Source organism: Carassius carassius, chromosome 43 (genome assembly GCF_963082965.1).
Source record: "Carassius carassius chromosome 43, fCarCar2.1, whole genome shotgun sequence".
In the NCBI taxonomy this organism is placed as follows: Eukaryota; Metazoa; Chordata; class Actinopteri; order Cypriniformes; family Cyprinidae; genus Carassius; species Carassius carassius.
In genome coordinates, this window is record NC_081797.1 from 13,140,483 (window position 1) to 13,155,381 (window position 14,899).

Genomic DNA, 14,899 nt, shown 5'->3' on the forward strand with positions numbered 1-14,899 from the left:
TGTTCTTATTGGCTTTTTTTGCGAGATCTATTAGATATAAAACATTTACATGATTATTAAAAAAACAAAAAACAGATTATAGTTAACAGGTTATGTGTTTTGTGTATGCATAATATGTATATAAATCATAATCCAATCAGGTACTTAGTATGAAATTAACTCTATGCATAAATGTGTCAATGAAATTGCACTAAAATCCTTTTTTCAAGACTAATCCTGTACCAGGCCCCATTAGCACAGAACCCAGCCATTTCTACAGACCCCATATGATCTCTTGCTGTATGTCCAGCTCTTTTTAAAGACTATTGTGATATTGTATGTATGCAAACTTTGTTACCGGTAAAGCAAGGAAATATACCTATTGACTTATGTAATGTCAAATGGCAGGTCAATGTAAAAGTTTATTCGCAATCCATCAATCTACAAAAGTCATTTTATACTGTAATCATGTATTTGCCATTATGAAAGTTTGTGTGATAAACATAGCCCCACATAATCCGATGTTAATGTGCAGCAACACATATTTGGATTCACTTCCACATTTCTAAGTTCTCCAACAAATGTTGACGAGTAAATCATGTTTACTGCAGTCCTCTGTCACCTTTCCGAGAGGTTTTCAGTGGTTGTTTCTCCTCTTGACGAAACAGCCAATACACTGTAATAATATACAAAGCAAAACATGCAATGAAGTCATAATAATAGGCTGCGACTAAAAACACTATCAACAAAAATGTATATCCAGTCACCCTTGACATATTGTCATAGGACAGAAACTCTTTCCACCACAAGACGTTACATCCAATGACATGCTCATTCCCATCCACTAGGGGCAGAGTAGCTCTCTCCAGCTCCATGTTGTACTCCATATTTGTTAAATCCTCTAGGGAACTATTCGGCTGGTCCTCGTCCATAGACTCTGAGATTGAAGGCATAGCCAGCGGCCTCCCTCTGCTCAAGGAGGGTCTTTTGCAGTAGCTCCCACTCATTGCACCTTCTCTGAATACTGACTGTTGTGAATTCTTCAGACCGTTCAGGTACAGCTCCATCTCATCATCTGTCTGCGATTCTGTCGAGGTGTTGTCTTCAACGTTTTCAAGATCTCTGTCTTTTGCCAGGCATTCCGTGTTTTTGTGCATATCGTTCACATCATCAAGAGTTTTCCAGTCACTTTTCATACCTTTATAGGACACATTCTCTTCTTTATCAATAAATTCAAAACGGTTGCAATCATTCTCCATAGCTTCCGTACTTCCGCTGAGTTCGATATCATTCTTCTGAGATGATTCGTGCCAAGATGTAGCAGTTTCCTCATATATCTCTAAACCGAGGTTGACGTGAATGTCCTCTTTTTCAGAGTACTCTGTACCTTTTAAGTCAATATGATGTGGTAATGATTCAACAGTGCTGGTACTAATGATCTGCTTACGGTCCTCTGAATCTTGTTCAAGAAAAAGCAGATCATCTTCATCTGCTTGTTGTTTCTCTTCTTTCTCAGATTCCATTGCATCCAAGTCCTCTTCATCATCTATGTATTTCAACTCATCTTCAATGATATTTATTCCTCCTTTACTTTCATGTTTTTCTTCTGCGCCTTCTTGTTCTTCTGGTTCTTGGTCTTTCTCCTCCTTGTCTTGTTTCTGCTTCTCCGTCTGGTTAATTTGATTTCCATTTCCCTCTTGTTGCTCTTCCAGGCTTTCAGCATTTTTCGTTGTGTGAATTTCTTCCATCTCTTTAATCACTGATGTGTTATGTTCTGCATCAGAATGAATCATGTTGAAGCGCTCCGTCTCTGAAGTCCTTGTAGAAAAACCCATGAGTATTTGTTCCTCCTTTTCATTCATTTGGTAGCTCTCCAAAGTATTGCTCGTATTTATCTTTGTGTTCTCAAATTGTGTATATGGTTCTATTGGCATAGCGTTTCCTATTGGTAAGTGAGAGAGTTCTTTAAGTTTTTCAATGTTCGATCTCATCTCACAGCAGTCAGGCTCTAATTTATCATCAGATGAACTCAAAGAGCTTTTTGTGTTGTCCTCTGGAGCTTGGGCTGGAAAGCAAGAAGTGTTGATTAAATATTCTGCTTGTGTGAATATATTCTCTTCTTTGGTGTGGATAATTGTAGGGTCCTCCTGGTTCTGTGACTTTTCAGTTTTTATACAGGACCTCTGATTATCCAAACATGATGAAGATTTCAAAACTGCTGTGGGTGATGATGGATGAAGCTGTTCAGGTAGGCTTTCAGTATCTGACTCTAATGTTTGATTTGTAGGGACTAAAAGTTCTGGTCCATGTTGAGGAAATAAACGCAGACTTTGGCAAGGATCATCCTGGATTGAGCATTCAGTCAAAGCTAGTGTGACTGTGAGTTTGCACACTGTTGAAACTTCTGCTTGTGGAGGATCTGGCTGAATGGATGTAACTTTTGGAGGGTTTGTTTCAGTAAACGTGATGTCTCTTGGGTATTCTCTGGTACAATCATTTTGATTGTAAGACGCTTCTGCGTTTTTAACATGCTTACTCTCATTTGGCTCTGGAAGAGGTTTTTTGGTTGGGTGTACTGTAAGTTGTGAGTTCTGTTCTGTTGATTCTTTGCAGACGCCAACATTAACATCATCTACTGTCTGTTTTGTAGATAGATAGCAAGACTCTATCCAAATGTCTGTGGTCTCAGGGGCTGTGACCGCTCTTCGACTCTCATCCTCTAGTTTCCTAAATGACGTATCTAAAGCTTTCGGAAAGAGTTTTTTTCTCTCTGTTTCCATGTTTTTAAAAACCTGATGATAAAGTGGGGCTACAATGGTCTCAAATGTGAAGACATGGGAGCACAGCTGAGGCTCTGAATTAGTTTTCAAACTCAGATCCTCTTTTGGTTTCCCATCGCTAATATTCATGTCCTCGTGAGAGCTTAGTTCCAAACTTTGAATTCTTTGCTTAGCATCCTTCTCAAATTCCTTCCATGTTTCCTCAACATTCTTGCTAATAGACAAGTCAGGACTTTGACATACAGGAACAGCTTGATTGATTGAAACGGTTTGGTCAGTAATTCGCTCAGGATGTTGGATATCTTCCAAGACTTCAGAAGCCAAGCATGCAATCGATTCATCACAACTGATGTCTTCCAGGGGTAAATTTGTGTTTGCTGTGGATAAATTAGTCTTGGAGTGGATTATGTTGTCTTCTTCATCTTGTGTTCTAGCTTGGCTGACGATGTCAGTGGAATCTCCACTATACTCAGCTGGAGAGGGTGATATTTGGTTACACGCTGGTGGTCGAGCAGTTTGTTGTGATAGGGAACTGCATGGTGTCTTCTTCAGCAATGTTGTATGTTCCTGCATGCTGATGTCTGCTGTACCTTCACTTTCTTTGGTCTTGGTCCCTTGTTTCTGTTCTTCTTCCCTCTTAGTAAAGTGTTCCTTGACTTTTGCTAATCGCGCAGCCTTTCTTTTGCTTCTTCGGCTGCGGTTTCTGTTCATTTCCTCCTGTTTCCAAAGAGATAGATGTGAAAAATACTGAATGAAATGCTGTCTTCAGTAAATACAATTTAAAGAATAACTTTTCTTAAGATCTTATCGTATCGAAATATCTTTTTAACTTTTAAGATAGTCAAGACATTTGAACTCACTCTCTGATAATTGTGTAGATTTATATAGATTATTAAGACCGGCCATGGTGTGATTTTCTGTATTTAGAATACATTTTATTATGAAAGTTTTAATGAATCATGATTTGTTTGTGAAATCGTTCATATGCAGGTTCATACGCAAAAAAAAAAAAGTTCATACACAATACGCATGCTTAGTCAGTGAGGCCCATTGACTTGGGTTTACTTTTAACAACATAACTCGATGGTCTTGGACTCAGCGACTCTGAACAGCATGACCTATCAAGTGTCTTGTTTGGGACAGTACATACTGTAATGTTACACTAACACTTGTCAAAGCCTAACATCAGTAACCGCATGACATTCTGAGAGAGCAGCTAGTGTCACAGCACAATATATAATATTGTTTTCACTATACAGTTTTATACAAAAAATGCATTGTTTCATTAAAACACACAATTAGTTGACAGTGGTTGAATCCTTGGTCAAATGTAGAACTCACCTGTAATTCCTTGCTTTCAGGTTTCTCAGAGTTGTCCTTTAGAGACCCTGAATTTAGATTTATATCTGAGGAAACAAAACATGTATTTATCAGAATTGTATAGTATTTCCAAATCTAGTTGTAAGTAATTTTCAGGAGGACAATTACCAGGAAATTCTTCATTGTTTGTTGCTGAAACAGTTGAAGCAGAGACATTTAGGCTGGAAAATGAGACAATTATAAAATTAAGAATTGGGGAAAAGGCATATATATATATTGTTGCATTTAGTATTGTAGTTTTAAGCATATTAACTCTGGCATGTCACTTACGTATCAAATCTGTATCAGTTGTTATCAAGACTTAGTATGCATTATATATAAATGTGATAAAAGTATAGTCATATCGATATTTTTTGAATATTTCTTTTGACATTTATTGCTGTTTATGCAACAGACGTGTTGGTGACCTCTCACCTGGTTGTTTTCAGACAGCTTTTTCTTCTGTTTTCACTCTCGTCTTGGGGTTTCGTCTTTATTTTTTCACAACAAAACACAGAGTAGTTGTTTTCATTATTGTTCGCCCAAAAAGTGCCTAAAGATGTTTCATATCGCAAACAGAAGTCGACCCTAGCGCCCTCTTGTCCAAATGGGGGTACTAGTGTGAGTCTGAAGGAGAAACAATCCGTCCCACCATTGTTTGACCCAGGTACATACTCTGCCAACAGATCAAAATGACTCTTCCATGAATCATAAGAGGTACGTACATAGACCATCTTATCAAAACTAATATTCAGCACACGAACGATTCCTCTTAGGGTGGTGGTCTCAGAAAGCAACTCCAAACTCTCCAGTTCTAGCTTCTGCTCGTGAACCCGCAAGGCTAGTTCCTCAGAGGTCTGTGGAAGGGTGAAGAGAGGAACCATGTAATACTCCTTATCTTCATTCAAGTCACTCTTCAGAGAGCCTGACGGGTCAGTTACTCCCCAAGCATCAAACTGTTTCACTGACACAAGACTCAAACCAAAGGCATCAGCAAAGGACACTCTTCGGCTGCTGGAAGGGGGAGGCAGGGAGTCATCGGAGGACACCGAACTCCGTCGTCTCGGTACGGGTGAAGATTTGGGCTTGATTCCTTCCAAACCCAGTGACTCCTCGTCCTCATCCCAGGGGCAGGATGCCGGCAAGCTCAGTAGGTTGGAGCTGGCCCCAGTGGGGCTACATAGCACTCCCACCGACTCCATCAGGCAGTGTGGCACAGAGTGAGAGGAACTCAGCCGGTCAGCCAGCAACTGACGTGCTGTGATTCAACTTATGGAATCAAGTTACATTTGACATTGTAGGGAAAAGCCAACTCTATATTTAGGACAGAAACCACTTGAGCTATGCAGTCAGAGCTCAGGGGACCCATGAAATAAATATGTTCGAGGCACGCTTCAAACAGCATAACATTGTTATGCATACAAAGACAGCAAATATATGTCTCAATGTCTTTAAGGAGACGATTAAAGGGACAGTTCACACAAAAATGGTAAATCCTGTCATCACTACTGATTACTTACTTTACTCGCCTTGATGTAATTCCTTGTTTCTTGTAAAATAAAGGAAGATATTTGAGGCTAAGTAAATGATGACAGAAATTTAATTTTGGGTGATCTCTTTAATAATTTCACATGCTTTTTCTGTGTATGTTTTAAAGGCTTGGATTTGTTGTCATTTATAAATATATTTATAATTTCTCTTATGTTTATACAAGCAATTTTCATATAATAAAATAGAGTAATTTTACACAAAATTACTTTCTTTTGCTCAGTCAACCATATTTGTAAGAGATTTATATTTTGTAACAGAATAATGTGAAAATCACAACTTCTAGCTGCTTTGAAATACCTTTATTAAACTACTTGGCCACAAAAGATACAGTGGAGGAAAATCATAATCAACAGAATTTCTGTCTTGCAAACCACTTGAGACCAACAAGATTGTTGCCACTACAAGCAAGCAGATATCCCTCTTTCTTTGCCCTTTATTTGTCAAAGCTGTACCTCCATCTATAGGCACATTGAGGAATTTTTCCCTGCTTCAAGATTGAAGGACAGAAGATGTTCTCTCTATTATTCTACCCTTTACCCCTTTACTAGACTTAAAGTGAGTACACCAAGCCATTTTCCATTCTATAATGTCAGTTTGTGTTTCCAGTTTTCATGTGTTAGTGTTTTAAGATTAAAGTTATCTGTGTCATTCTTAGTAAAAACAGTGGTTTTGCCCTGTCAGGTTTTATATTTGTGAAGTAAGCAAACTTAGCAGAATACAGTGTTTGATAAGAGAACTATGCAAGGGTCTAAATAACATACTTGTAGCATGCCATGTTCATTTATTGCATTTTATTTTACTTTTATGTATTTATTTATTTTGAGGAAGCTTTAGTGGTAATGTACATTGTACCAGAATGGACACCTTCTCTAAAATGGTTAGCAGTACAATAGCATGAGGAAAAAGTGCTGTAGTTCACTATATATTTTTACACTCTGACCCTTAATGGTCAAGCTGGTAATATCATGTGTTGGTGAAAAGCAGGATGAATGAACTCCCCGCTGAGTCGAATCAGTTTCTGTCGGTTTTCTTTTAAATGATGAGTCACACTGAGACTTAATACCTAAAAACAAACCAAAACACAAAGCAGGTGTTAAATGTTTCACAGAACACATCTATAAATGCAGTCGTTTCATTGTAATTTTTAAACACATTCCTCACCTGTAGTAACTGGGTTTGAAGGGGCCATATTTACTCAAGCCCATGTATTTGGCTTGTTCATCGGTGAGCTCAGTCAGGTGTGCGTCAAAAGTAAGCAGGTGCAGGCTTGCAACATACTCATCTGGTACACAAAATATTAAATCTCTCTGTGATGTCATTTTTATCCAAATATGATTTGGTACATTATGAAATATGGATATAAATATGGCAATCCATTTCGTTGTTACCCAGTTTCTTTGGAAGGAGATAGACGTCTTGCTTGTAACGGCCCTCCGGGGCATTAAAGAGCTCGATCAATGCCAAAGCCTTCAAAAAGTGTACCAAAGGCTAAACATGTTAACAAATTTAGAGAGACAACCTATCCATTCACTATACCGTTTCAAACCCAACTATAGCCTAAGGCTGGCATGCTTCCCATTTACATTGTGTCGTACTAAATGCAAATGTTCTTTTACAACTTTTATTGCTATGCCCAGCTAGTCTTTAATGTGTAGGCTACGTAAAAGAAGAACATTAGCCTTTAGGCTACCAACTTAAAACCTCATTTAAATTCATGTATTAGCAAACTGCTTCCATACCTGTGTGGTGGCTGTGATGGAAAGCACGTATATGGGTACAGTGGAGGAGCTTAGATTAAGCACACGGCCCTAGAATGGTAATGGTAAAACTGTAACTATGCCATTAACATTAATGACCAATATGCAATGAGGTTTGTAATGAGGAAATGTAGATGATTTACACAAGTAGGACATGCTCTTAGATCCACTGCTTTGTAGCACAAATCCTTCCTAACATGCCAAAAATATAAGGTTTTATATTTGTAGTAGTATTCTGTATTCTCTCACCTCTGCAAGGAGGACTATTCTCCTGCCATCAGGCCAAATAATGTGATCCACTTGCGCTCTCACATGCTGCCATACTAACTCTGGGGTTCTTAGACTGCTCTGAAAACACAAAAGTTAACAGAAATTACAAGAAATCAATCGATTAAATTACAAGTAATCAATTGTCACCACTTACAATATCGATTTCTGTATTAGAGCGTCCCATGTTGCAGACAACGCAGCCATTCTTCATGAGGTCCATGTGTTCCCGCACAACAACGTTTTTGTTACCTGTGTTGACAAAGGGTCAGCTGTCTAAGCAAACAGTGTAAGGTAATATTACAGCAAAGACTTGTGTTTTATTTAGGATATTATTGCCTGTGCAGGTGATGACCATGTCCACTTGTCTCACAACATCACCTAGTTTGTTCAATCGAAAGCCATCCATGCTAGGTGAAATACAGTTGGTTGTCAGGAGTGATACTGTGGAAAATATAACTCTCTGGATAGTTTCTTTCAAATAATTAATCTTACCATGCTTGTAGAGCACAGATGGGGTCGATTTCGGTTACATACACCACAGATCCCATCGCTTTCAGAGCTGCAGAACAACCTTTTCCCACCTGAAGGCACCGATATTTACACAAAACAGAGGCCTGTACTAAACTATTGCAGGTGATGGATACTGCATTCAAGTGGCATATACACAATAGAAACCATCATTTAATGGTTATCAGAAATCAGGAGATGTACTGTACCTCTCCATATCCACATACAGCCACCTGCTTTCCCCCAAACATGATATCAGCGGTCTTTTTCAGACTGAGAGAATTGAAACAAGACAGAAAGTAGGTTTAATCATATAAATACTGTGAATTTAATGGAGAAACACTTGTATTATTATCTTACCTATCCAGAATGGACTCCCTGCAGCAGTAGAGATTGTCAAACTTTTGTTTAGTGACCGAGTCGTTCACATTTATGGCTGGCACACATAGTTTTCCAGCTTTAGAGAGGTGATGAAGTCTGATAAATGTGATGCAAAAATATTTGCAAAGCTGTAAGCTTCAATTCATGTGTCAATGCAGTGTCAAATGTGACAAATAACCAGAATTAGTAAGTGACTCAACCTGTGAATGCCTGTGATACTTTCTTCAACAATACCCTTGACTTTCTTGAAGAGGTGAGGATATTTCTTGTAAATCCAATGTGTCATATCTCCTCCGTCATCGAGGATCTAGAAAAGAGCATTAACAAACTTCTGTTTACAGGTGAAAACACAAGATAAGAGACACTGAAGGAAAAGTGGTCCCATATCACTGAAGACACTCGTACCATGTTTGGCTCCCAGCCGTCTACATTCACACAGCGATCAATACACCACCAGAAGTCATCCTCAGATTCTCCCTTCCATGCAAACACTGGAAAATCTGAAATGGAGAGAAGAGGGCAAGACACGGGGGAAATCAAAGAAGGTAAATTACATGCAAAAACAAAAACAAAAAAAGTCAGAGAGTTTATTTTACCTTGCTCTGCTAAAGCAGCAGCCACTTCATCCTGAGTGGAGTAAATATTGCAGGCTGCCCACCTACACTGAGCCCCTAATACCCCCAGAGTCTCAAACAGCACCTGTTTAGGGAAAAGTACATATACCGTACATATACTACACATACGTATACTGAATATATCTTAAAAAAAACAAAAACAAACAAACAGTAGTTTGACCAGTACTAATATTTACTTATTTATGTATCTTTGTATTATATAATCAGCTGAGGTAGGGGGATAGGGGAGGTGTTGGGGGTTTCATGTTTCTTTGGTGCTGTTGACCTTGTAAAACAGGTTTTGTTACTGTATGAGTTTCTTTTTCTTTTAGCATGGTACAGTATATGTTTAAAATGCTGTGAAGGGATGACACTTACAGCTGTCTGGGCCGTGACGTGGGTGCATCCCACTATTTTAGCTCCTGACAATGGTTTCTCACCCTGGGCAGCTTTTCTCAAGGCCATTAGTGCAGTCATCTCTTTAATTAATAAAAACAGATGCACAAATTTATGACATTTCTTTTGGAATATTGTACAATGCTTACGTGTTTTAAAACATAATGTATGCCTACCATCCTCGGCAAGTTCTATCTCTCGACGGCCAAAGTCTGCCAGTTTGATGTTTTTGATGCAGAAGTCCCTGCTCCCTTTAGAGTTGATCTGTTGCACGTCTCGAGGAGAGACCTCATCTTCTGGACTTTCTGCATCTGAGCCCCCTGAAAAATGAGAAACGAATCGAGAAAGTAAAATGGGATCAAAGATTGCGATGAAAATACAAGGAACTACTAAAAATGTAAATTTTCCAGTTGGAGGGAATTTGTGTGGCACCTACCTGAGCTGTTGCTGTCTGTAGAGGAATGAGAAATGGAGTGGGACAGGGAGCGGCGTCCCGTCTTTGTTAATCGACTGTCGAATTCTCGCGTTTGCTCAGGATACTGGATTTGCTGAGGAAAAAACAATGATATTTTGTTGTATATTGAATATAAAATCTATTTAAGATGCCTCAAAAATATAAAAATGTGTTTCATATCATTTTGTATGAAGTATTCGCTTCATACAAATGCAATGCTTTTTGCATCCAAAACATTTTAATTTCTCAGAATAGTTTTCAACCTTTTATCTCATTACAGATCTCAATATCTGAATGTGAATGCAACCATTCCCTGCAACAAAATAAAAACTAAATCTTAAAGTGATTTCTCAAAATAATAGAATAATTACAACCCCTTTTATTCTATAAGTAGACATGATCTACTGGTAGAAATATTAAAATTGTGTTAGGAGGACACAATACTGTAAATACACAGAAAAGTATTCGTTTCAGATACAGACAAGAGATCTAAGAGACCAAATAATGTTGAAATTAAACATGGCATTCATAATTATGCATTTGTTTGTTAGGTTTAGCATTAGTAGTCCCATTTTATTCTCTGCCAACAAAAAAATCTGATTATATTTCAAAGTGCTGAGATTAGCAAGTAATGAATAAAAATGTATACTTGAGCACCCAGTAATATAAATAAGGTAAATCAAAATATATTTTGATATGGAATTGAATTTGTATTCAAATAAACCAATAATATAACACTTAAGGATAAAATGACTAAATTAATGAATATAAACTTCTACTAATCACAAAAAAAAAATATCGTTTTCAGTGCTTAATATTTAAATCTTATGCCCTCGTCCTAAGAAAAAGCAACTTCTCTGGAAATACCTTGATGTTAAGCGATATCACAGCATCTTTTGATTCCCTGTTTTTAGAGAGACTAACCAGGCTGTAGACTTTCCTCATGGTGTCGGATCCTCTTGAGAAATGCGTAGAACAACTCCCACGTAAGCATTTAAAGGCTGAACCACAACAGTAATTGTCGTGCCATGATGTTAAATGAGCGGGCTAGAGAAGCATGGGTCCACTGTCAGATGAAATCCTACACTGTGAGACCAAAGCCTATACAATATATCCAGAGTCCTCTGTCCGCTTACGTGATTTGACAATGATTAAAGTCTGTGAGGTCGCAAAAGTTCCCACAAGTCATTTATTAATTCTGGCCCAGTGCCACTGAGCGGCTACTGTGTGGTTGTAAGAGCACTGGTCTGTGTTCAGCCCGTGTCTTTGTTCAGGGTTGTTAATGATGATCAAGAACAGGTTATTGAGTTACACCTCATTTAGCAGGCATGTTGTATCCAAAATGATTTGCTGTTCCTTTACTAAAGGGACAGTCCCTTGGAGCAACCTAGGGTCAAGTACATTGTTCAAGGGCAAAATGGAGACAAGGCAACTCAAGGCTTATGCTTCCCAGCACATTTAATTTACCAAACCAGAAACTGTATTTACCTCTACCACATGTGGTATAAAGAAGCCAATTTGCATCTCACAGAAACAGTCCCATTGGCACAACCTGGGATCGAGTGTTTAAGGACACAGTGGAGGTAAGGAAACTCAGTGGCTCTCAGATTCAATGCTTTTTGTTGTTGAAACCCAGAGGTGGACCCTTACCCCAACTTGTGAAAGAAAAAAAAAAAAAAAAACTTTCGCTTCTCATAGAGAAAGTCTCCTTGACACAACCTGGACAAGTGCTCAATGACAAAATGGGAATTCAACAGCATTCAGATTCATGGGTCTCCCTTTCCAAAGTCTGACCTCAGCACTTCTATGCGTTCCATTGACCAGCACAGACATTTAACCCTTTTTATATCTGGCATAAAACGGGACTTTGACAGCTCTGTTGCTTCGGAGACTTTCCCATTGAAGAAACTGGGGATCAAGCACTTTGTTCAAGTCAAAATGGTCGTAAAGATCCTCAACAAAATTCAGACCCATGGGTCTCCATTTCCAAGGTTTGACTTCAGCACATCTATGCACTCCAATGTCCAAAACAGACATTTAACCATTTCTCAATTTGGTATAAAACAGGACATTGACAGCTCGGATGCTTTAGGGACATTCCTGTTAAAGCAGACTTTGTTCTAGGACAAATTGCTGGTAAAGGACTTACACCACTCTCAGATTCATGCGTGTCTTTTTCATGTCCAGCACACACAGACAGTTCTGAATGTGGCATAAAACAAGAAAATGGACAGTTCTGTTGCTGACAGGACATTCTCATCAAAGCAACTGATCAAGTGCCTTGTTCAAATGGTAAAGAAGCTAAACAACTCAGATTCATGGTTCTCCCTTTCCAAGGTTTGACCTCAGCACTTCTATGACCTCCAATGAGCAAAAGACATCTAACCTTTCTCAATCTGGTATAAAACAGGACATCGACAGCTCTATCGCTATAGAGATATTCCTGTTGAAAAAGCGAGGGATCAAGTACATTGTTCAAGGACAAATAGTGGTAAAGAACCCAAACAACTCTAAGATTCATGATTCTTCCTTTCCTAAGTTAACACTGCTTTTGTGATACAAGCCAAGGTTTGAAACAGGAACACACTGAACACAGTAATATTACAAATATGGGAGACTTACAGAATTAGTTCATTGTATTTATGTCTTGCATTTAGTCTGTTATTACATTATAATGCACAACACTAAACAACCCTTTAATATCCATTGTATTTATTCAGCTTCAGTAGCACTTACTCTTTTTGTTCTTGGTGCTTCACTGACGACTCCCTCATTTTCCTCGAACACTTCCTCGCTGTTCTGCATTTTTACGAGCACAGGTCGCCAGTTGGTTGCTGCTTCCAGCATTCTCAGTAACTTTGAGCTAATTGTTGGCGGTTCTGAGGAATCTCCATTTCCAACTGTTTCCAGAGCAGAAGAAATGGCAGCTTCATCATTATGGCTGCTATCTTCCATGCTGTTGTTGTTTTCCATTGGTGGAGTTGCAGACTGAATCTCTGGTTTGCTGTTGAGACTGCTGTCCATTTTAATGTCTTTAGTTGCGTGTTGAAGTTAAAGGCAGTTGCTCTTTTGAACAGATGAGGGTCTTAAAGGTGTATAAACATTGCCTTCATGTTAACTCCTTGTGGAAACAGTGTGAATGGCATGGAGGTAGAGGAGAGGAGAGTATTACAGTTTACACTTTTGGGTTAAAAGATTTCATTAAAAAATGTAACCCAAGAGTATATGGTATGGGTGTATATACAGTATCACATGGCATAATGCAATGTAAAATACTGTATTTGATGCTATCTGTCTCCCTTCTTCTGGTACATCTCTGATCAATCTCTAGCAATTTAATTGCAAAAGCAATTTAAAAAATGAAGTACTCTTGGGCTTGGTTTACTACTGTTTGATATTGTTATGTTGTTCTTACATTATTCTTCTTGGCTGAAAATGCTGTTCTTTTATATCAAAATGTGTCGCTGTTTATATTAAATATTAATATTTATATTGGTAATAACAGGAACTGTTTCTTGAGCAGCAAATCAGCTTATTAAGATGATTTCTGAAAGATCATGTAACCCTGAAGACTGGAATAATGGTTGCAGAAAATTTCAAGTCTGCCATCACAGGAATAAATGACATTTTATAATAAGACTTTGGGTTAACTGGGACGTTGTTCCCAATCATCCCAATGGCATAAGGTATCCCAATTGATCTGAATTCACCTCTACAGCTATTTTAAATTGTAATAATATCTTACTGTATAAATATTTTAGTGTATTTTGAGCAATTTTTTTTCTCTTTTGGGTGAGTATAAGAGATTTCTTTCAAAAACATAAAACAATAAATAAATAAAAACTTTCAAACTTTTGAATGGTAGTCCAAGTAAGCAATGAGTTCACTCAGTTTGCTTGAAATTGATGGGTTTTATCTAAGTTCAACAAAACCTTTTATTTAATATACTTCCATTCACTGGTCAGTTCAGATTCACTTTTAAGTTAGTGCTTTTGTATGACATTATGATTTAAATATAGCTATAATAGTGGTGTTTTTATTTCCAGAAGATTTCAGACTATCATTAAAGTGATACGATGTTTGAGGAAAGATCTGTTTACAGGAAACTCGCCTGCTGTGTTGACTAAATACAGAGTGACAGAAATTATGTGCCTCCTGAGATTAAGGTTGCACCATTTAACAGATTTTTAGTTTTAGTTTTAGTTTCATTAAAAAGTGTAGCAACAGTCTGAATCCTCATTGCTAGAAAATGTTAACTTCTAACTTCTAACTTCTAAGACATGACTGATCCATAAATCTCTAAATTGTAAGGGGGCAGTGTAAATAGATAGTACTGTAGCTTCCCCTTTCTATCGCATCTTTATGGTTATTGATGCTGCCATATCCCTAGCTGTCACTGTAAGACTTTCATCAACCTTTGTTGAATGTACTGACCTTCATTTTAAATGAAATCATGGCTAAAAGGTGAGTCTCAGACAGGACACATGGCATGTTGAAAATCAGTGCATAGGCACACTATGACATATCCAAGAGCCCTCAAACAACAACAACAACAAAAAAGCTTAACATGGATTATAATAGCTTTATAATAGCTTATAAAAGCTTTTTAAATAAAATCGATATAAAAAACAATAAAATAAAAGTTGAAACAGCTACTTCAACACTCTTAAATAAAGCTGTGCAATAAACCCTATTAACTACACAATTTATCATGTTTGTATAGCAGAACAATTCCTCCAGGGGGAGCAGTGATACAGAATATATACAGCAATATACAGTATGGAAACACCTTAAATCTGTTATCTGGTCACTTGAAAAAGACTCAATGAGTTTAGTTGTTTTAGTTTCTTG

General features: G+C 37.8%; 2 protein-coding genes across 5 annotated transcripts; both read right to left on the bottom strand.

Moving 5' to 3' along the window:
* Positions 1-402: 402 nt before the first annotated feature.
* Positions 403-5,515, bottom strand: ppp1r3ab (protein phosphatase 1, regulatory subunit 3Ab). Of its 2 annotated transcripts, XM_059536600.1 has the most exons (5): positions 4,554-5,515; positions 4,248-4,300; positions 4,101-4,165; positions 3,350-3,476; positions 403-655 (listed from the first exon to the last, which is right to left on the bottom strand). In XM_059536600.1, the coding sequence occupies exons 1-5, from the start codon at positions 5,318-5,320 to the stop codon at positions 582-584; spliced, it is 1,086 nt and encodes a 361-aa protein (XP_059392583.1). In that variant the 5' UTR covers positions 5,321-5,515; the 3' UTR covers positions 403-581. The 2 variants fall into 2 exon arrangements, with proteins under 2 accessions (XP_059392583.1, XP_059392582.1); XM_059536599.1 differs by lacking the exons at positions 3,350-3,476; positions 4,101-4,165; positions 4,248-4,300; positions 4,554-5,515 and adding an exon at positions 747-3,128.
* A 1,311-nt stretch (positions 5,516-6,826) lies between these two features.
* ahcyl2a (adenosylhomocysteinase like 2a) lies at positions 6,827-13,093 on the bottom strand. Of its 3 annotated transcripts, none has more exons than XM_059535811.1 (16): positions 12,785-13,093; positions 10,031-10,142; positions 9,771-9,914; positions 9,577-9,677; positions 9,181-9,283; positions 8,990-9,084; positions 8,785-8,891; positions 8,564-8,680; positions 8,413-8,476; positions 8,189-8,277; positions 8,033-8,103; positions 7,851-7,945; positions 7,676-7,774; positions 7,409-7,477; positions 7,058-7,136; positions 6,827-6,951 (listed from the first exon to the last, which is right to left on the bottom strand). In XM_059535811.1, exons 1-16 carry the CDS (start codon positions 13,070-13,072, stop codon positions 6,827-6,829), a joined length of 1,758 nt encoding a protein of 585 aa, XP_059391794.1. In that variant the 5' UTR covers positions 13,073-13,093. The 3 variants fall into 3 exon arrangements, with proteins under 3 accessions (XP_059391794.1, XP_059391793.1, XP_059391795.1); XM_059535810.1 differs by lacking the exon at positions 12,785-13,093 and adding an exon at positions 10,916-11,253; XM_059535812.1 differs by lacking the exon at positions 12,785-13,093 and adding an exon at positions 10,973-11,252.
* Positions 13,094-14,899: the final 1,806 nt, after the last annotated feature.